At 41.1% G+C, this 21,992-nt stretch overlaps 2 protein-coding genes across 2 annotated transcripts; both read right to left on the reverse strand.

The window, feature by feature from the left end:
- Positions 1 to 2,552: 2,552 nt before the first annotated feature.
- On the reverse strand, positions 2,553 to 15,481 carry LOC306748014 (phospholipid phosphatase 3-like; the record flags this gene model as incomplete). The annotated part of the gene is made up of 6 exons (XM_079231125.1): positions 2,553 to 4,442; positions 5,443 to 5,619; positions 5,758 to 5,815; positions 5,982 to 6,262; positions 9,406 to 9,563; positions 15,349 to 15,481. 6 exons carry the CDS (start codon positions 15,479 to 15,481, stop codon positions 4,314 to 4,316), a joined length of 936 nt encoding a protein of 311 aa, XP_079087251.1. The 3' UTR covers positions 2,553 to 4,313.
- A 3,385-nt stretch (positions 15,482 to 18,866) lies between these two features.
- Positions 18,867 to 21,547, reverse strand: LOC306750197 (uncharacterized protein; the record flags this gene model as incomplete). The annotated part of the gene is made up of 9 exons (XM_079233592.1): positions 21,541 to 21,547; positions 21,346 to 21,383; positions 21,181 to 21,231; positions 20,849 to 20,981; positions 20,358 to 20,517; positions 19,983 to 20,106; positions 19,829 to 19,860; positions 19,403 to 19,456; positions 18,867 to 18,934 (listed from the first exon to the last, which is right to left on the reverse strand). The coding sequence occupies exons 1-9, from the start codon at positions 21,541 to 21,543 to the stop codon at positions 18,867 to 18,869; spliced, it is 663 nt and encodes a 220-aa protein (XP_079089718.1). The 5' UTR covers positions 21,544 to 21,547.
- Between the last annotated feature and the right edge of the window lie 445 nt (positions 21,548 to 21,992).

A 21,992-nucleotide genomic window follows, 5' to 3' on the forward strand; every position in this document is an offset into this window, starting at 1 on the left:
GAAAAACATGCCCAGTGGAGCTGTAATGAGGTCACTTATCAGCCAGGGCATTCGGAGGGTGTGCCTCGCTTCCTCTCAGCATCCCTCCATCTGTCAGGGAGAGGACAAATGACCTTAGCGACTACCGCCAATAATGTTGTTTGTTGTGTCAGACTCTATGACAGGCTTCAAGTTGACTGAAGGAGCAGACGGGCCAAACTCTCTGAAGAAGAATGAACCAGGTTAGATTTTTGTTTCCTTTGCTTCTTACTCCTTTTAACTCAAGTTACTTTTTTTACAAAAACTACAAATTGGTTATAGCAAGACCAAACCACGATAGTAACAGCCCAAAACAGCTTTCACACTGTAAAAAGACAGCTTATAGATGCATCTGAAGAGTGTGTGAGCAGTGGAATGTGTTTGTGTGATGTAAAAATGCATTAGTTTAGTCATTAAAGTGAAAACAGTTGCAACAATCTCAGTGGTGGTTTAATTGTGTGTGTGTGTGTGTGTGTGTGTGTGTGTGTGTGTGTGTGTGTGTGTGTGTGTGTGTGTGTGTGTGTGTGTATGTGAGAGTGCGTGTGTGTGTGTGAGAGTGTATGTGTGTGTGTATATGAGAGGGTGTGTGTGTGTGTGTGTGTGTGTGTGTGTGTGTGTGTGTATGTGAGAGTGTGTGTGTGTGTGTGTGAGTGTGTGTGTGTATGTGAGAGGGTGTGTGTGTGTATGTGAGAGTGTGTGTGTGTGTGTGTGTGTGTGTGTGTGTGTGTGTGTGTGTGTGTGTGTGTAGGGGATACACTAGAAAGAGAAGAAACCACAAAGCGTTCGTGAGAAGACTTTGTTAATCACACAGGGTAATTACTTCACAAGTAATCGGGGTTAAACTGCACTGGAAAAACACAACAGTTTTTTTCCTCCGGACCACATGATGAGATTTCCATTATTAGAATATTAAGAGCTGCTGATCAAAAAAGGCTCTTTGAATCCCAACAAGAAAAATGGCTCTGGCAAAACCTAATGCTGTGCCATTTGTTGGTCTGGTGAGAACTAAAAATATACTCAGCCTCTCTCACTTTCAATTACGACCAAAGACATCTCTGAGAAAATCTTGCAACCTTGATGGCTTAATGGAGCGAGTCAAGACTGGTTCACAAAGATAAACATTGTCATGCTTTTGGCTCTGGATGTTGATATTTGTTGAACAGAGAGAGCAACACTCGTGGACTTATAGGCACGGCCATGTTTGGTAGCAAAGAACTTGATTAAATCACTTCGATCAAACTTTCTCCATGTTTGGTAACAAGTGTAAACAACAATAGAACAACTAATATATAGGGTGTAGTCTTGTACAGGGAAAACTAATTTAGTAGTAGTCATAACAAAATTAAATGGCACAACACTGTCGCTCCTGAGACGATCATAACAAGTCAAGTTAGAGACTTCTTGGAGGAGGACTTTGAGCTGTTTTTCAAAGAATCTTCAGGTGGACATCCAATAGTTGCCAAGACATTTCACTTATATTCTAACTATAAATGTGAACCTTTAGTGCTATAGAGGGAAAGTCAGGGATCACGAATATGTTGACAAAAAGCTGTGCAAACGCTATTTAGTAGACGTTCAATTAGTTCCCAAGATAGGTGAAAGCTTTGGCTGCTGCTGCTGGCGTACAATGAGAAATCAGAGGATCACCTAAGTCATTAGGTTTCATTCACTGGGCACTATGCACTGGGGCACCAAATTTCATGCAATTCATTTAACAATTTCAGTGAAAACCTTATTCTGTGCAAGAGAAAAAGGCTGACCAAAGTCACCGTTGACCTCGAGGGATGGCAATAGTTGTTGAGATGTTTCAGTTTGGACCAAAGTGGTGAAAAAATTGAATTGGACCACAAAGCATACACTCATGCTGCAGTCTCGAGGCCAAATTAAGACATTGGAAACAGTCATTTCCTTGTAGTAATAACACAAGACAGCTGCTGCACAAAAGTATCACCCTTGGCGTGGCCATAAAAACCAAACACATTTTGCAGCTTATTAAACTAATCAAGTCCAATCTCCTTCTGGGAACTGCACCTGATCCACAGTGAAATCAATCGGCTTAAGATACCATGTGACCACCACAGCCCAAAGCCCAGCTCGTGATATGCTGACACATGCAGTAAATTGACATGTACGACCTGTCGATGGTCTGTGCTTTATTCAGGTTTTATGTGGAGGCAAAGTGGTCTATAAGGATAATACAAGACACTGAGGGCAAATTACATTGCTTCTAAGCAATCTCATATGTGAATGTACTTTGCCACTCTGGCATACTTTCTGTGTGGAGTCTATATTATTCCAGAGAGCCATTGGGGAGAGGGTTTAAAGCCTGGAATGTACACTATTTCCCCACAGGAAGCCGAGCATGGAAGTCTACCATTGCCCCACGCCCAGATCTTTCCATCACACGCACAGTTGGCCGGCTTCTGAATTAGTACAAAAGTCAGAGATTCTCACACACGCCATGTATGACACAGAGTGAAACAAACTGCTCTTGATCTTTCTTTCTTTTTTATTAAAAGACATTTTATCTTTTATACGTCTTCCAGTTTCATTGTACAACATTTCACATGACATTATACAAAAATATTGAAAGGCAATTTTTAATAAATGCACTGAAGCAGTCTGTCTTGAGAGCTTTGTTGTTCATAAAACTTAATATTCACAAGTTGTCAAACTCACTGGATGACATCTGCCAAGTTTTGCCTCTTGAGAGCAGCATGTTTTACATTTACACAGGTCTAGACACACAGGTCATAGTGGGCGTTTCTTCAAAAGATATAATGGAAGTATACACATGATATACAATATTGTACAATGTATGGCAGCACGCAGAATCTTCTGATGCTGTAAAAAATAGTTCCCTATAAGTGTCATGTCAACTTGTCTCAGCTACTTAAAACTGAGTGAGGATGATGCTTCTAGTCAGTGGTTTTAAATGTCATGCAAACCTATGTCATGCAAACATATTAGCCTCATTATTACTTTAACAATTCAATGTAATGAATTTTGTCCATTTTAATGCAGAGCCTCATTGCCAGCGCTACTGTGTTCCTTTACAAGACTATGAGCTATTAAGAGGTTACAATGTCCCAAAATAAAGATTTTTGTTTATTGCTGTTTTGCCAAATAGTGCTTCGATACTGCTCGAGGAATGTCCTTTTCTTTATTTTAAGTGTAAATATGCCTGTGTAGCACACATTTCTCGGTGATGTGAATCATTGCTACGATTAGTAGTAACAGTAAATGTACATGTACTGCATGTGATGCTTTTTTCCACAGTGTTTCCGTCTCCGAGCTATGAGTCTGTTGGTGCAGGTGCCCGTTCTCTGTATGAAGAGGGGCACGAATGTAGGCTATAAACACTGACATATATAGACATGACATACTGGCACGCTCAAAGGAAGACCTCACCCAAACACACAGGCAGACATACACACGGGCATACGCAAAGGACACACACACACACACACACACACACACACACAATCTCTGACCTAACACTTGTGAGCACCCGTCTGGTACATATAACAGACAGTCATTTCATTAAATGGCTCAGTGGGGGCTCGTCCTAGCCAGCAGAAAGAGGCCCACATCCAACACACACACTCGTTCACTGTACTTTACACCTACTGTAACTTATGTGCACTTTCTAAGGAGCGAAACTACATCAAGGACATAACACACGTTTACAAAATCTTACAAAGCTTTCCAAAAGCTTCACTTCAGGTCATTCAAGTGGTGATACACAGTACTGAGTTTAGCTAAAATGGTGCTATAAATCACACATACAATGCTTATGTTTGTAATAAAACCAAACAAAAACAACATCCTTCATGAAATCAAGGAATTAGTTTTTTTGTCGTGATTTGTTAGTCACACAGTGAGTGAGTGGCTGGAATATAAAGTGTAGCTCCTATGCTGGATGCAGCCGATGGGAGAAGGCACAAAACGCACACAGCTTGGTTACGTACAGCTGCCATTTCTCAGCTTTTTTTCATGTCAGACCTTTGTCCATGGAAAGGCCTCGACAGAGGAGTCTCCAATGATCTTCATAACAGAAGAAGAGGTAGGAATATCCTTGCTCCTCTCTCTTTTCCACATTAAAATGTCTGGCGAGACTGAGGAAAAAGATTTCCGTTGAGAAAGCAAAACTTGCTTGGCTGTTTCCGTAACCTCTTCTCATCCACTGAGTTTGTCTGCATTATCCAGATTGTTGGGAGTTTATTCTATCCATGTATTGGTTGTAGCAGGGATTTAAATGGCACAGGTCAGGTTATGTCAGTTTACGGTCTTCTCTACGCCATGATGAGATGGTTGCTCCGCTCTCTGATGTCTGCTGGAGGAACGAGGTCTTTCTTTACTGGGGTTGGCGAAAGGGTAGAACGTCTCCCTTTGAACGTGAACAAATCGGACACAAAGAATACCTGCGGAGTGAAAAGAAAACAATAACTTGAGCATGCCAATCATTGCAAAGTGGCAGATTCAAAATCAGGATCTGTAATCAAGAACTACAACAATGCAGAAATGGTCAACTGTATCAATCTCTCACATATGATGCACTCATAATGCATGCATATGCCCGCCAACATGCACACAGAGAGCAAAAGAGTGCGAGAGAACCTCCTTCTCTTTACAAGCACCAGCTGCTTCCCACCCTTCACTCAGCCAGTCAGAGAATCACATCTCAGTCAGGTATACTGCTGCTAGAATTTTATTTGATCTATTCCTTTTTATGGAAACGAAATTGGCTACAACAGGTGCATTACTCACGTCAAGTAAATTACAGCAATAGCCCATACAATTAATTTGGTCATGTGTAGGCCTATATGAAAATGAATTAAGTCTGTAGCCTATGGCAACACATAAAATAGAGGACCTGGCTTTGTTGAGACTGTCTGTCTAATGATCTCCTCCGCTATGTTTAATTAACTAGGACAACACACAACAAATGGCACTATTCATCTGAGAATAACTTAATATTTAATGTTAATGCATAAAGAATGATGTGGTTTGATTACAATTATTTATTTCATGAGTTATGTGGTATTTATGGGGTAATGCATATAAAAACATTTTTTGTTAATAAAGAAGTCTCTATGTATTTGAATACCGATTGGGACGTTAATTACCCTGATCGAAGCTTTGAAGCATTCAGGTCAGCCTTAGACTACACATGTAATATAAATTACAGAGATGTATTTTTTTGTTGGATTGTATTGCCTTGAATGTAGAAGTGTCTCATGAACTATATCTACAAATAATTGTCCCATTTTCATCCTGACCTGATCCTGCTTTCTGTTGACCAGGGAATCGTAACTTCCCTTCCCTTCACAGATACATTAATTCTGAGTTAAGGACACTCACATTCTTAATGATTTCCAATCTAATCGGATTACAATATTACAACATAATAGAACCACTCACTATGCAGTAGGCCACCAGGGCTCCTTGCACAAAACCCGCCAGCACATCAGTGGGGTGGTGCTTGTGATCGGAGACACGGGACAGGCCCGTGTAGAACGACATCATGACAAGGGTGAACTGGGTCAGAGGGCGCAGCAGGCGAGCTCCATTCCAAGTGAAACGAGACTGCATGTAGAACTGTACAAGAGACAGAATTGTGAGATGATATAGATAGAAACGTTTTTGTACCTAGGGAGGGCAATTTCCTCCTAATACTTTGTATATTTATACACGATACAACAGAATGTGTGTGTTGAAAACAACTCAGTTACTCACCACAAGGTAAAGCATGGTGTACATGGAGAATGATGCATGTCCGGAGAAGAAAGACTTCCTGAGAAGAATAGAGGACAATCAACATTCCACCACAGCTCACAGTTTGTACAAATACATAAACTTAGAAGAAACAGACATTTTAAATGATGTGTTTTTAAACTTTTTGTTACTGCAAAACATTTCAAAAGATGTTTCTGTACGTTTTCTTCAATTAGTCACAGTACCTGGCCTCCTGAACCTTGCTCTCTGGCCCTTGACACTGGTAGTCAGTGATGTAGCCCAGGGAGCAGTTGATAGTAGAGAAGTCTGGCTTGCACACGTCGAGGAAGTGAGGGCGCATGCGGCCCACCGACACTTTGGCAATGTCAGTGAAGGACTGGCTGATGGCGCAGCCGAAGATGAACACGCCCACTTGCTTGTACAGCGCAGATATATAGGGGTTCCCTACAAAGGACTTGGATCCCTCGTTCAGAAAGTAGATCCTGTAGCTCTCCCCAATGATGATCTGAAGGGATGGAAGTGATGACAACATTGAACGTGAATATCATGAATTAAACACAGTCCAAGTCCCGGTGCCTAATTCCTAAGCACTTAATTCACATCTCCTGAGGGCTACGTGAAAATGTGTGAGTGCAGAAGAGCCAAAATATTTGATAGAAATAGGACAGCACTTTGAAAAAGTGTGTTTGGCTTGCCATGTGTGACACTCATATTTCACATGTAATTTAGGACTCAACTAAGTGTTTTTTGCTCATCATCTGAACATAATAAAAACCTAATAAAGTTATTCTTCTGAGTTAAAGCTCTTTTCATGCTTTTAGACGTCTTCCGTGCTTGCAAGTGCACCAGCACTAAGCCCTTGTGGAAATATACATGAAAGTGTGTAATTTGGTGAGGGTGGACATTTGGGCTTGGGATTTAGAGAACTGGGATGGTCAGAGTGGAGAATTTAAGTGATGTATGTGACTAAATTAACTTTTAAAGATGTCATTTTGATATCTAAAACAGAATTCAGTGATTTCCTCTGAAGTGGTTTGCAAAGGGCTACTTTAGAGTTGAATGTGTTTACCTGTGCCATTCTACTTCTGAGAGAAAACAGTGAGGTGACGTGGGAGGTAACTCAAACTGTATAAAGTTTTGCGCAAGTGTGTAAATAAACCACCGTCTAAAACCGACAATTGACGTGTAAGACGCACTTAGGGGGAGGCGGACAGCCATAACTCAGAACAGCTGTTCCAGCTCAACACGGCCTTCCCAATGCCCTCATCCTCTGTTGTCTTCCAGCAGCTCACAAATGAAAGTGCGGAAGAGGAGTCAGAATGAGAGTGAGGGGGAGTATCAGGGAGAAAGTGGTGCTACGGAGTTCAGAGTAACAGGAGGGGAGGATAGAAAGCTAAAAGAGTTGAGGAGGAGAAAAAGAAAGGTGAGAGGAGGAATGAGGAGTGGAGTGGAGCGGGAAGGAGCGGGGGGAGGCACCGCTGGTTCTAATCATCAGAAACGCTGAGCTAGGCGACGTGTCTGATTTTGGTGGCCAGACTCCACCAGGCATGTCGGGGGCACGTTTGTTTTTCACCGCTCCGGCTGCCTCTCTGAAACGGCTCCGGTTTCACACGGGGGTTTCTGGCTGTTTTCATGTTAGTATCTCGGCTTCATCAGACATTCTTTTGTGGGGCGCAGGAATAAGTCTCACTCTGGGAACCACTCGATGCAGAGGGGGAGCCCTCGAGGAGATTTAACTCGCTGATACAGTGTGTTGTTTTCCACCATCCAGCCCTTTGGAGCCAGCTCAATAAACCCCAGCTGCTTTCATGGGAAAGAGGGAATGAGGAGAAAACACATCTGGTTCCCCTTGTGTGAAAGATTTAACTATGTGAATGAATAAATTAACTGGCATTGTAGGATATGGAGCTGTTACACCGAGACCTCAAGAGAGAATCATGGGTGCATAGATGATTTGAGGATCATGTCAAACGTCTTGTATTTCCACTATCACACCATGGGGGTTTTGTTTCTTCTAAAATAAATCTGCATACATTATAATGGATGTGGCCTCTTTTAAGCTCTGTTCAGTGGGAAACAAAGCACTAAATGACCTAATGTTGGCGTTTTCTGGCTCAGAAAACATAAATTCTGTCCAGAACGCCCCCGCATGGAGATGGATTGTTAAGTAACGTTTTGTAAGGGGAAAACGAGATATCTGGCAAAGTCTTTTTGTTTTGGGCCTTGACCACAATTCTACCCCACCAATTACAGTATTTAGCCGAACAACCATTGCATCAACCATAATTACACAGGGCCAAAAGTCCTCATCACCATGAAAACCCCTGTGGCTCCAAGCCCACATAGTACTCGGCCCTCCAGGAGGAGGGCACTGTTGTCTTGTGTTTTTTTTGCGATACAGTCCAATGGTCAATTCAATTTACAAATTAGATTAAGTCAAGACGGATAGAAACGGAGTGATGGGAAATAATAAAATGAAGGGAATAATTAAGACTGCCGCAGTAATGTGTTTTACTCCTCCTTTTTGTTTGTGTATTAGTTTTTTCTTCCATTTGTGTGGAGATGTGTGGGTTTGGGTGTTGTGTTTTTTGAGTTTTGTTTGACTCATTTAATTGGAATGCAGAGTGGACTTCTAGAAAGGCTATATGCTATTACACCTCTTCACTGGCCACAGCAGCACATGGGAAGCACAACAGAATATGTGCGCCAGTATCTACACTATTCTATTTGAGCCGCAGTACTCTGAATTCTGATGCGTTTTAAGAGGGCTCATTAGTACACAGTCATTTACTTCGATGAACAAGTGGGGGAACAAAATGATTTGTGTCCTAGTTATTTGTGTAAAGTTGAACTAAAATGCGTAGTTCTGGGTTCTTTAATAACCTGCTGGTGGTGCGCCACCACACAGCTGCTCTGAGACATTTTTCTGTTGTTTGCTTGTGACATGGTGTCACCTTCACAAAATAAAAAGTCAATGGAGAGCGATGAATTGTTTACCCCTACGGTGGAGGCGGAACTTAATTTTGCTGTGGTCGGAAAAATGTACGGAGCGGTTTTAAGCTTCAACCTCTGAACAGCGGCAAAGGGATAAAAAAATGTAATTGATAACCGGATGTGTGGATGACGGTTTAGTGGGCAGATCTTAGATGCTTCCTCACTGTTTTCTCCAAAGGGATGGCAACAAACTACAGAACACTTTACTTGCTAAAGTGCCTTAATCAACCGAGTCATCTTAAGCCCCCGAGAAGAAAAGCCTTGAACAAATGTTGCTTTTTATCTGGAATGTGCTGAAGCCAAAGAGAGGGACAGATAGCACAGGTATGGGAAGGTGTTTTTTCAGTAATCATGAAGGATAATCTCAGTTTATACCGGCAATGAGTCAACAGTCAGAGAAAGCCCTATAATGTAGGTTGCAGTGGCAGTGGGAAAGCATGTCCTTTAAATATTATAATATATTGTTGGAAATGTTATAATAAACAAATAAGAGCGCCAACTGGGCTTTCTGACAAATATTACAATGCACTGAGGATAAGAAAATGATGTGGTCAATGTGTGGTATAAGGCATCAGTGGGTGCTGCTAGTAATGGTGAAGGTGCTGAAAAACAAAGAGTGATGATGACATTAGTGATCAGAGTGAGGTGACTTACAGAGAGGATGGTGATTAGAATGCCAGCAGCGCTAAGCACACCGTCGCTAATGGTGTCTCCATGTTTGGCCGGGTACATGATGGACTCATCATCGCAGTAAAACCCTCTATGGTAAGGCTGAACAGCACTGGTCTCAATGACCAAGAAAGGCAGGCCGGCTAGTGTGAAGAAGCAGTGAGCGGGTACAGAGAGAAAGAAGGGGGTGGGGGTGGGTGAGGGGGAGAGAGAGAGAGATGGAGGTGCTGGGTTAATGATACGCAAATTACAGAGGTTGCAGGTACAAGCAAGCTGCAACAAGGGAACATCTGGGACAGGCTCAATCCATTCTGTGGTTATGTGACTAATTCAAAAATAATGACTCCAGCTTTGTTCAATATTAAGTATTAGAGGGAACTTTTGAGCAGACCTGTGTAAGTCTTAAAGGGTCATACATGTTTTTTTCATGCCATTTTCCAAAGCACACCGGACATTTTTGGACTCTCTTATGGCTGCCATTGGTTTCTATTAATTTCACTACAGAATGACAATGAGCAGAAGACATTTGGAAATAAAAAGGAACCTAAATGCTACTTTACAGAAAATGATGGCAACCATTTTAAAAGTTGATTTTGTACCGTATGATTGTATTATTTCTTAGCAAAAATGACAACAATTCACTGGTTCCATCTTCTCAAACGAACATGTCACAGGCATTTTCTCTATTTTCGGACATCATGAAGAAAACAATTATTCAATCATTTAAGAAAGATCAAGCATTAACAATCAAGAATAGCAAGTTTTGGGTATTTTATTTTATAAATTACTTTAACAGTTAATCTATTTGCTTGCAGTAGTTAAATAAATGGAAAGCAATGGCTGGCCCAAGGATATCAATTTGAAAGCTTATGATTATACACAGTAACTTTGGAAAATAGATGACAGTATTATACATGATTTGCAGCTAATGAGGTACAACACAAAACCACTGAGTGTTTTGTCAGAGCCTGTCGAACCAATCATGTCTTTTGAGGTGTCACAAGCAAACCATTGGATGAACTGAGTGTGTCCCGACATATGTTCTCTAGTTATCTTGCAGTACCACAGCAGCACTTACGGAGACCACAGGCATAGTGACACCCACGGCTGTGAGCATGGTGGTGGACACCGTGCTGCCCTTATGGGTCAGCCCGATGCTGTTGTCATTGCAGAAGAATCCTCTCTGGTAAGGCGGGAAGGGAAATTTGTGCAAAAATACGGCAACAAGCAACACTGTATGGTTGGACACACAGGATCAAAGGTCAGACAGCTCTTTAACCCACAACAGTGGACAGCTACTTTAATAGACATTATCAACAGGAAGAAGAAAGAAAAAAATGCACACAAGACAGGAAATCTCAGAAATTCATACAAACATTTGAAAAGAACTCCCAATATACATGTATTATGTATATCATCCTGTAAAACACTGATGCTGTCATGAGAAAATGAGCCAAAATAAACAAAATAAAATGTGTTGGAATTAAAGCCAAAATCAAAGCTACATCATTGTTTTAGACTTAAGTGAACCTTTTATGGTTAGAATAGCATCAAGTGATCTCAAACAGGCAGAGTTAGTGCTAAAAGGATTGGATGTGTCATGTTCTTAAGAAAGAGGCTGTTGCTGCTAGCTGACAAGAAAAAACAAAAACAGTATCAGAGCCATCCTTCCTTTCCAGCAGAGGCTTTCAAGTGCTTTTAAAAATGCCCACTTTAAGATGCCCTGGGGGGTGTCTGTGTCTGATCAATTTAGTGTCTTTCACCACTTAAAGTGGCAAAAAGATCTTATTTATCTCTTGACAACAAACAAGAGTGGGTGTTACTGAGATGCAAGCCAAAAAGGATAGCTTATTTTCTCCATTTACCAAAGGCTTCAATGAAGGACTTTGAAATTTGAGTGTGGATGTGGTACCCAGGAGAGGCCTCAAATCTGACAGAATTTGGAAAACACTTTCAAATCACTTCAAAGTGGCATTTAACTGATGGCGGAGCTTTCAAGTCACTCTTTGAATAATTCTGTGATCTGCTGATACAAAGGAAAACAAACATCAGCGTTCACTTTCTCACACACTCTCTTCCCCTGACTCAGTCTCAAAAGCTAAAAAGTGGCAGGGTGCAGAGGTCAGTGCTGCGAGCTGCTGACGGCGGGATGGTTGTGGTGAGGGGGGCATGATTTCTCAAGCCAAATGTCAACAAACGCTTTAGTTGCTGAGCCCCTCAGCCCTTTACATCCACACAGCTGACTTTGGCCTCTGAAGGGGCAGCTGGGTCGAGCTCAGGTTACAGACAGAGTTCTGCCTCCTGATGGGAACTCCAGAAAGCTGGCCTTCCCTCCACATTCAGCAGGATTCACATTATTAACTTTCAGTTTTCATTCTCCCTCTTCAAACAAACACTTGGACGGAGCTACAATCAGCTCCAGAGCAAGTCTGGTGCCGAAAGAAAGAGCAGGGTGGTATGTAACTGTAAACATATACAGTACTTTACAGTACCCTAAATCCCTTCAGTTTGCTTAGCCTGGCCATGAACAGAACCACACAGGACTTCCCAAAACAAAGGAATTAAAAAAGTATCCACGTCAGACAGTGCTGGATGTGAAACACATCAACTCTGACCCCAGTAAATGCCTCTTCACATATTCTCAGACTTGATACAAAGCACAAGGCCAGAGGCAGAGATTGATATCAAGAGACAGCGAGGTGGCAAATGGGTTGATGAAATAAAGTGGCTACAGCTTTAAAAAGGAACCTGCACAGGGAAAGTGCTTCAAACAGCTGGTTAGAAAGAAGAAGAATAACACAATAAGACACCGTCAGGTCCTGTTTTCCATACACTCAGAGGGGATTTCTTCTCCGCTCAGTCCTCCGACCCCTTCAATCCATCTGAACAGCGCAGCATCAGCACTGAGTGCAGCATGTCAGGGTTTTCCCCTCCTTACCCCTTCCTCCTTTCCCGCTTCTAACAGCCAGTGGGCGAGAAGGAGGAGGGTGTCCTTGTTCGGCTAACAACAACAACACCAGTCAGCAGGCGTGAGTAGGTCTTTTGCAATAGCTCAACATCAACCCAAAGACAACAAAAACAAACAAGATGGAAGTTTTCAGTTGCTAATGTCAACATCTGGCGTCTTCTATTCAATTTGGCTCTTGATTGATTAACAATCAACTGAGGGATTCTAACTGAAAATAAGCAAATCCTGTGACTGACTTTTTCAGCACATAACCAAAGTAGCCCTTATATCAAAATATGGGAGAAAACATATCATTATGACACAGTTTTCAACGCTTGCCCATTTGCCTTTCCCCCAGTTCAGCACTGGCAGTTCCATGTAGCTGCAGTTTGTGGAAACTAGAATTAATGTATAACTCTCACGCTAAATTAAATCCCCACCATATTTTGGAGGCATTCGCCAAAACACCAAGTGTGACTTATTAAAATAAACAGACGCACATTTTCCACTTGCAGGGATTTCTTACTGTCTGGCGTAGAAATGCATACATGTCTGAGGTAGTTGTGGTGTATACACAGATGCAGTTGTTTTTACTTTACCCCACACAAACTGCCCTCTGTCTGTCTGTCTGTCTGGCCTACTGCTAAATTGCAGAAGGGAAACCGGGTCTGTCTGCCTCTGTCTATTATTCACATTTCTAAAGAAAAGTAGATATTACACACAATGCAGTTTACATATCTGTTCCCGCTTTACTCCCACACAAAACAAGAAAAAGGTAATGCTGACAATACATCGGCGAAAAACAATACATTTTCCTAAAAACATAAATCATACATATCAATGTCACACGTAAAGTACAAGCATACACAACAATTATCTTGTGTGCAATATTTCAAACTGCAGATATCATTGTGTACCTCTATCTTCTAATATCACAATGTGTCCCATATAAGTATTCTGTCTTTGTTAAGGTTAGTTGTAAAGTGTGACAAATTCAAATGTCTATACGGTTATATTTAAACATTCCTTAAATTGAGACCAATGTCACAGTACCATTTGTATCTGTCTGTGATTGAACTTCTTGACTTGAGACTGAAAAACAATCTAAGGGCCCATAATGGCTGTTCTAATTGGGCATCACTTGTTTATTTCAGAACTCCAAATAAAACGCTTCCAGCTCAATTTACCACTTTAACTCCTCTCCATGCTCAAAGTTGAACTGAAACGTCAACTCTTGTAAGTACTTGCACTTAATATACTGAACATGAAAAATAGACAATTGTAGCTGATTAACCAGCGTCTTAATACCTCGTGCTGAATCAGAGCAAAGCACACACAAACATTATAATGTAAGACGATTAATTAGAAAACATGAAAGCCACCTGCTACGGCTTGATGTAAACTGAACTTGATCACCTCTTCAAGATTAAAGCAAAATACTAAATAGTGGCCTTCTGCTTTCCTCAGCAATATTTGTCAGGATTTAGCTTTAATCACCACTGAATCAGGGTGAATGTCTCCTCGAGTCTAGTGGACTGACTACTGGAGAGCAGGAGTGATATTTCCCTGAATGCAGTTACACTAAACTGCAATCAGCGTGTGAGAATGGAGGAATGGTGATTACCAGTACGAGCCCTCCATTTCCTCCTTGAGGTTGGTCTCTGTAAACCACATCTTCATCCAGAAAAACACTGCTAGTTCGTTGACACCCTTCACTGTGGGAAGGTACATACATACATACAGAGCAAATCATGGGGATTTAGCCTAGAGACCAAACTAGACTTACACTAAATATAGTTGGTAGGAAAAAGCTATATGTGGTGCTAACCTTTCATGGGATTGTTTTAACAATAGCTGGCCTGGTGCTTTCCCCATGCACTTTAGTTTTATATTTGGAACACTGCTTTGCTGTTTGCAATCATGTTCTTACACCAACGCTCGAACACATTGGAAATGCATGGTTATATCAGAGAAGGAAAACAATGAGTGGAAATAGTGAATGGTCAAAGGTTTTATCCGAAGAACAGGCAAACCTTTTGGGTTCAAACTTTAGTGTACAAATAATAATTGACAACCTTAACCCAGTGTCTGCAGCTGATAAACAATCAGAGGACCTGTGCTGAAGAACATACACACACACACACACACACACACACACAAAAAGGTCTGACCGCTTCGCCACTTCCCTTAATTACTGCAGAGATATAGATATATATATATATATTTATTTATTTATATTGTGCCAGATGTTGAGATCAAGGGAATTCCTGCTGGTTTGGAATGTGAGCTATTCTGGAAAATATGAGCCAAAGCAGAGGTGCAGTACAGGTGTGGCAGGAGAGACCAAAGACATATTATTGTATTCGTTTTCCCTGCCAGCACTATTTATTTGAGGGGTGGAGGCTGAAACATCATACTTTCACGAGCTAAGCTAGTGAATCTTAAATATGTCACTTAGCAGTTACAGCTAAACGTGAGGGAGACAGTTGCTAACGGGGCATCACTTGTTACTAAGGTAACACAGCTGGTCGTGCTGAAACATGTTGGCCAACAAAAGGGATTGAATGTGATCATGAGCTTTAAATCTGTTTTAAATTAGTTTCACTTACATTTAGCTAATTAATGTAGCTGCCGTTTAGCTAGCTTAACCTACCTAAGGACAGGATCCGTAGAAACGTTTCCTCTGACGTAGAATGATCTTCATCCGATACACCGGTTAACCATCTCACGTTATGGGGAATATCATATTATTAAGGAAACACACTCATACGGTAGATAAAGACAATTTGAGTTAAGCAAAAAAAGTTGACTGCCACATTTTGAACACGAGTCCTGCAACTTTCAACGTACACAATAAAGTGTTAAAGTACAACGAACCAATATTGAGCGTCAAAAGGCCCAAAGTCCTCTTCGTAACACCCGTACATATCATTTAGTTACATAAACATGGCATCATACGTCGCATCCAGTGGGTCTCTTACCGAGAAACAGGCAGAAGAGGTCCACTCCGACCAGCAGCTTCCTCCGGCTGTGGTCTTTGCCGCTGTTCTGTGAACTCCCGCCGTTCCTCGTCTGCGCTGCCATAGTTTTCTCATATATCAAACAGCGTTGCATTTAAAACGTGTTAGGTGGTTCAAACAAAAAAAGGGAATACAAGTCTTCCTACAAGTTACTGCAGTGCGTTTACTGTATGCTATACTATCTACAAGTGGCTGGCGAGTCTACTTGAGTCCTAAGGAGGAGTCGTCATGAGAGTCTAAACGAATGCTTTTCAGAAAACGCGCTCTCGAAATGTAATCACTAGTTTCTGTCTTCTAACAATCGCAGCCCGCTTTCTTCTAACTTCTCCTCATCCCTAACTCCCCTCTTTAGAGCAGCGAGTCCTGTGACAGCCTTCCAAGAAGACCACTCCTCCCGCTCCTCCCCTTTCAATTAATGCCATATGCTCCTTCACACGCTCACCTCTGGGTGCAACTCAGCAGGACCGAGGGGGATTTACAAAGTCAAGTCAGCCGGAGAATGACACATCCAGTAAAAGGAGCTCAAAGTGTACATATACGTGATTAAGTCTAGCCCCAGTCACTCTTTTTTTTGTATTAGCGTACTAATGTTATAATGGTAAATACTGAGTGGAAAACCAACACACGATGTAATACAGACTTTAAGTGTAACATACTGTGCCCCATGAAATGAAAACACTACAAAATGGAATGACAGTTCAAGCAACAAAATGAAGATGGAGCATGGCTCACATGTGCCAGCTTGACAAAGTATCAGGTGAGAGTAGAGTACTGATAGGATGAGTGAGGAAGGATTGCACTTACATCGGGAGTGAATGTAGGGCTACAGGAACTACACTTTAGACATTATGATTATTCCAGTAGTCTGTTATAATCAGGGACAAACTGTCATGAAAATCAAAAATCATAAACAAATATTTATTAGATGTAACACAGAAGCAAAGGAAAAAAACACATTTACAAACAAATCCTTAATTGTAAGCTTTACAAGTGGCTAGTGGCTACTTTATGTCATTGCTCTTTGGATTAAGAGCAATGATTACATGTGTGCTTCATTAACAGTAACATCAGAGAAAAGATAAGTGTAGAACACAATGTGACACATGCACAACAAACTAAACAAAAAAAGAAAGTGATATAAGAATTAAAGTGGTCACATCAGCAGCTTAAATTCACAATCGTTTCTTTTCTCCTCTGTACAGGATCAAAAGACATGTTCAACATCATGGCAGATATTCTTAATGGTGACGTTACTTGCTTCAGCCAATGTGGTAATCAGAAGGTGTCAGCATATAGCGGCGGGGGAGGAAGGAATCCCAGCTCAGTGAAGTCAGCCTCCTGTTCACTGTCACAAAACATAATGGGACACCATAGTTCAGGGAGGAGGATGCTAAACAACCTGAAGTTACTGCGTGTTCAGTCTACGAGTACTAATATGAATAAAGATCCAACGGAGGCAAGCTTCCCTTGCTGATTAGAAGGAAACATGTCAACACTTACGGGTATGCAGGCTCCTCAACACCACACAAGAAGTCTGGGAAAAGACGAGCAGATACAACCGTCACGTTAACTTTGAACTGCAATCTGTTCTGCGCCATGTCCCCGGGGGTAAAAGAGCCAGATAGATGGCGATAGAAGTAATTTTCCATTACAGGCAAGACGCCAACCTGACTGTCGAGTCTAAAGAGATTTGTAAGTGTCCTCCTCTTAGCTTCACCATTATCAGTGAAAGTGACACAAGTGGTGACAACAGTGGAGTCATGGAAAAAAAGAAAAATCAACTCCGTAAACTTACTTGATGGCTCAGCACTTTACACGACGGTGGATAAGATGAAGAAAAACACATGTTATAATCATTAAAGTGGTCGTTGATTACAGAGTTTGAGTAGGACAGCATCAGTAGACGCAAGATAAAAAAGCGTAGTAATGGTTGAGGTCCTGGATAAGAGAATACTGTACTTTGTAGGAGTTTCTCCGTCGCTATCAGGCATGACATCAAATTCATGTTTGCGGTTTTGAAAGAAGATGGCTAGTTTCTGCAGGGCCTCGTGTCTGGTCCTAAATATTGAAGACAAGACATTGTTAGGACTTGTTTTGAACCATTTTCATACTTATTAGTGGCCTACATGGGGCGAGGAGCACCTATACAATTATAATCCAATACAGTAATCATGAAATAAATACAACCTTAACCAAGTGAAACAAGGCCCATCCTGTGCCTGCAGAACAGGGGACTCTTTAACAAGCAATATTTTAGAAATTTGGGGCTAAACTATATGGAGCAAACAGATTTAAGGCAACACACTTTAGAGTACTAATGTGTCGACGCCAAGTCACTCTGATGAAGATGCACTTGCCGTTGAAATGTTAGTCCATTTACCATTCAATCAAAAATAATTTTTCCACGCAAAAATGCTAAATATTTGCTTGTTTCAGTTTCTTAAATGTGCTGAAGTAAACTGAATATGTTTGGGATTCAGACTGCTGGTCGAACAAAATAACCCATTTGAATACCTCATCATAGATTCTGGGAAATAATATTTTTTAATAATCTTTTCAATATTTTACATTTTATGAAAGATCAATTGAGAAAATAATCTGCTGCTCTAGTTTCCCCTACTTAGTGTCATCCAATGCATAATCTGGTTTTTGGTCTCTAGTGTAATCACATAGTAGAGGACACCAGGACGAATCCCTAAAATGTCAGGGCTGGTGTAAAATGTCTTTAGCGCTCCACTTTATTTTTCTTCTTTCCAATATTTAATATTCAGTTAGTCGTGAAGAAGTATATGCATATACATCACATGTTGCACTAGGATTGCAAAGGGGCAGACATTTTCCGGAAAGTTTCCACGTGAATAAAATAAATTGCCTACGTTTTTTTGCAAAAGCATATAACAGGGAACTTAAATGTAGTTGAGAACAAGACTATGCACGCCTAGCTCAGCTGGACCCTGAATGCAGCTGGTTGGGAACATTGTCTGCCAGAAACAGAAACATAAAACGTTCTGTTGTTTTTGAACGTCTTTGTCATCAGTGTTGCGTCTGAACCGTTCAGCCCTATGCCTGGCAAGTGTGAGAGCGCCAAGTTGCGTAGAGGCCAAGAGCGGTATTGCAGACAGATAGAGATTTCAATTATAGCTCGCAACAAAAAAATTTGGGTTGGGGGTTGTGATCATAGGGAATACACCTTTCAACATTCATGTTTTTGTTGTTCCATGAAATAATAAAGTTCTACTCACAAAATGTCAAAAATGTCATTTTAAAAAGTTGTATTATAAATGTTTGCACGCATGTCTGCTTATGACAAGGTAAATCAAGTTAAATTACCCCAAAATGTCCAGTTTATTCCCGTATATTCCCGTGGAAAGTTTCCAACTTTGAATATTCCCGGAATTTTGCAACCCTATTTTGCACGCGCACCACCTTAAGAAAGATTTATGTACAAGGGAAACGAGCCAAGGCATCCGTGTTGAAACTCACTGCGTGTGTAGGTTTTCCAGGTTGGCGTCGCTCAGAGTGTGCTGGGCGCTGACATAGCCACATGCTGTCAAAGAAGTAGGTGAGGGAGGGATGTGGACAGTAAGACAAGAGTAAGGAAGCAGCATGGTAGAAGTACACATCAAAAGGCCTTTTACAGTCTGCCATATGGCAAAGCATAAAACAACCACAGGCAAAGCTGGCATTTCCCTTTAAGCCAAAAGGCTGAGAGGAGGAGTAGGGGGCACCATGTTCTGTTCTTATGTTTTCACTTCAAAAAGGACCGGCTGTAAAATGTACTCACACATCTCGGGCAGTGAGGCCGTCGGACAGCTACTACACAGAATGAAGAGAAAGAATAACAATGTTTTACGACACGCCGTGTACCACATAAATTCAATCACATCTTTTAGAAGAGATGCCTTGTATGTACTCGTATGTAGTCAATGGTTTCCATCATTCTTCCTAGAAACAACACTGATTTGAAAGCAACTTTAAGCCACAGTAAAAACGGACAGTACTTACTGGCTCTCACTGGAGGGCGAGAGGGTCTCATCTTCACAGGCCCACTCTTCACTGTCATCTGTGACTGTGGAAAAACACATTAGTTTGATTAATCACAGTGTGCTTGCTGATGATAGATGTTTGGCACGGGAGAGACTCAAACCACCAGCGCACATGGAATACTTTTAATCATAAAACAACACACTGCTGTCAAGCAGATGAAAACTACTTAAGTTATTCAGGCCAAGCATTGCGTCGTGTGAGTCTTTGGGTTCGTCTTCAACCTCTGCAACTGTTCTCTGTCCTACAGTATATTAACCAGTTAACTATAACGCTGCAGTGCTTTTTGAGATGTTCAAGTAGCTGAGTTAGGGTAAGAGGTGACAGTGACACCAGTCTAACAATAGCAAGTAACCATAGAGCTCAATGTATTTGTGGAGAGGCTACTGGCACTTACAGCTGCTCGTTAGTACAGGGTGGCTGGAGGATCTGCAAAACAAAGAAAACCGCTATGAACGAGTGACCATGACGCGCGCACACACAGGATACAATAAAAAAAAAAAATCTGTTAATGAGAAAACAAAACATTTCGTCAGTGAGCTACCCAGTACCTGCTCCCAATGCTGATGGTATCGCCCTCCAGGTTGCCTCCTCTTCCAGCTGCTTGGGCCTTCTTGCCAAGTTCCAGCATCTCTTTGATATTTAGTTCTACATTCATCACTGAAATATAGCCATCTGCAATACCCAAGACAGAAGAACAGTTACTGAAAATACTGATAAACTGTTGCGTAAATGTGAAAAAAACAAACGACTTCTGTTAACAAGTCCCATTACTTCTATGTGAGGAGATGTTGTTCTTGAGCCTGTTTGTAGTTCAACATGGATATAGTTCAGACTTTTGTAAGTCCACAAATGCTTTGGTTCTTAAAGTTTAGGTCAACTCTTGTGACACAACCTGGCATCAACACCAATAAAACTAAACTCACACTTGTGGTTGGCATCTCGGGCCAACCATTTGCCTTTGGGGCAGCTGGTGGTGCGAATGATGCCGACCGTGTCCCCGCTCGTCACTGGCAGGTCATTCTTGCGAACCTTGCTAGCCACTGTCACCTTAGCGTGGTACATGGCCTCCTCTTCGCCCGTCACCTAGAGTCAGATTGCAGTAATGAGAGGCCGATTGATTTCGGCGCAGCGAAGCAAGGCGATTCAAAGTGCTTCACATAAAACCATTAAAAGCATCAAAACATAATGCAGAGAAAAACAGGATTTAAAAACAGTTCAGAAAACATTAAAAACAGTCAAAAAGCAAAATAAAAATGTAATAAAAGTTGCAGTGCATTTGTTTGCTGCTTTTCACTGACCATCTTTGTGTCACCAATATATTCATCAAAAGGTAGGATGTAATACTTTCAAATTCAATCAATAAAACTAAAAGATAAATGAGAATTAGAGGCCTTTCAAAAGCAGACCAACTTACTTTGAACTTCTTTTTCATTTCATTTTCTTTTTTCTCCCTTTCTTTTTGCTCTTTTTTCTCCTTCTCCAGTCGGTGTTTTTCCCTCTTCTTGTGTTCTTTAAGGTCAGCATTGTATGGGCTTTGGCGTTCTTTACTAAAAACAAGTCAGACTGTTAAGTGGCAAAAAAATTCCAACTCATTATTTTCCATAAAGATTACATGAACCACTTGAAATATAAATGGAACCATATGTTAGTCAAAATAAAAAGAACTGAATAAGAAATAACAAAAGCTATTTTCAATGTGAAAACAAAACAAGCATTTCTGTCAGCTGCGGGAGAAGTCTAACATACCTGTGGACGTGATTATGGGCCCAATGACCGTGTTCTCCTGATACACTGCCCCTGCAGTTGGATTACCACAGTAAAAGAAAATCAATGGCTGCTTTCCATCTGACAAAGACCAAAGTCATTAATAAAAACAGATTACTCGTATGTTTGAAAAAAAGAAAGACATACCACGGATTCCGTGGCCATATGTGAAGAGACACCTCCTCCTTCAAATAAACAGATGATTTGTAATGGACCAAAGATGATTATTAGACAGAACAAAGCACGTTACATTGTTTCAACATTCCATACCATAAACCTAATTGTTCTCTTATAGCGTACTCACTAAGATGATTATACGCAATTAAAAGAAAAAAGATTTACCATAGGTTTGTTTTCAGCATATGGATCTGTAAAGACGGTAATCGAGGAAGTTAAACAGGGAAAACAAAACTCTTAAAGATATGTCAAGAAGATCAATGTATTGAGTAAACATTCTTACTCTTCAGACCACCTCTTAGCTGACGCGAGTTCTGGCCAAAGATTAATTTGTTGATATTTTCAACATCCTCATACACATTGTCGCACGCTTCGTAGTAACTATCCTGTTCAGATACACTAGAGGGGAGCAGACAATCAAATTGTACAAACAGTGAACACACTGAAAAGTGCAAAAATATTGATCAAAGTGCGATTGCACTTACTCCAAACCTCACCTTGGATGTGATTGAATCCCATCATTCAATGCTGCGTGACTAACACTGCCCGTTTCCTGTGCAGCAGAGTGAGACTCAGCATCTCCCAGATCAGTCTCATCAGCTTGAGTGCTAGAGAGA

The sequence above is a fragment of the Taurulus bubalis genome (genome assembly GCF_910589615.1).
Source record: "Taurulus bubalis genome assembly, chromosome: 1".
NCBI classification, from domain to species: Eukaryota; Metazoa; Chordata; class Actinopteri; order Perciformes; family Cottidae; genus Taurulus; species Taurulus bubalis.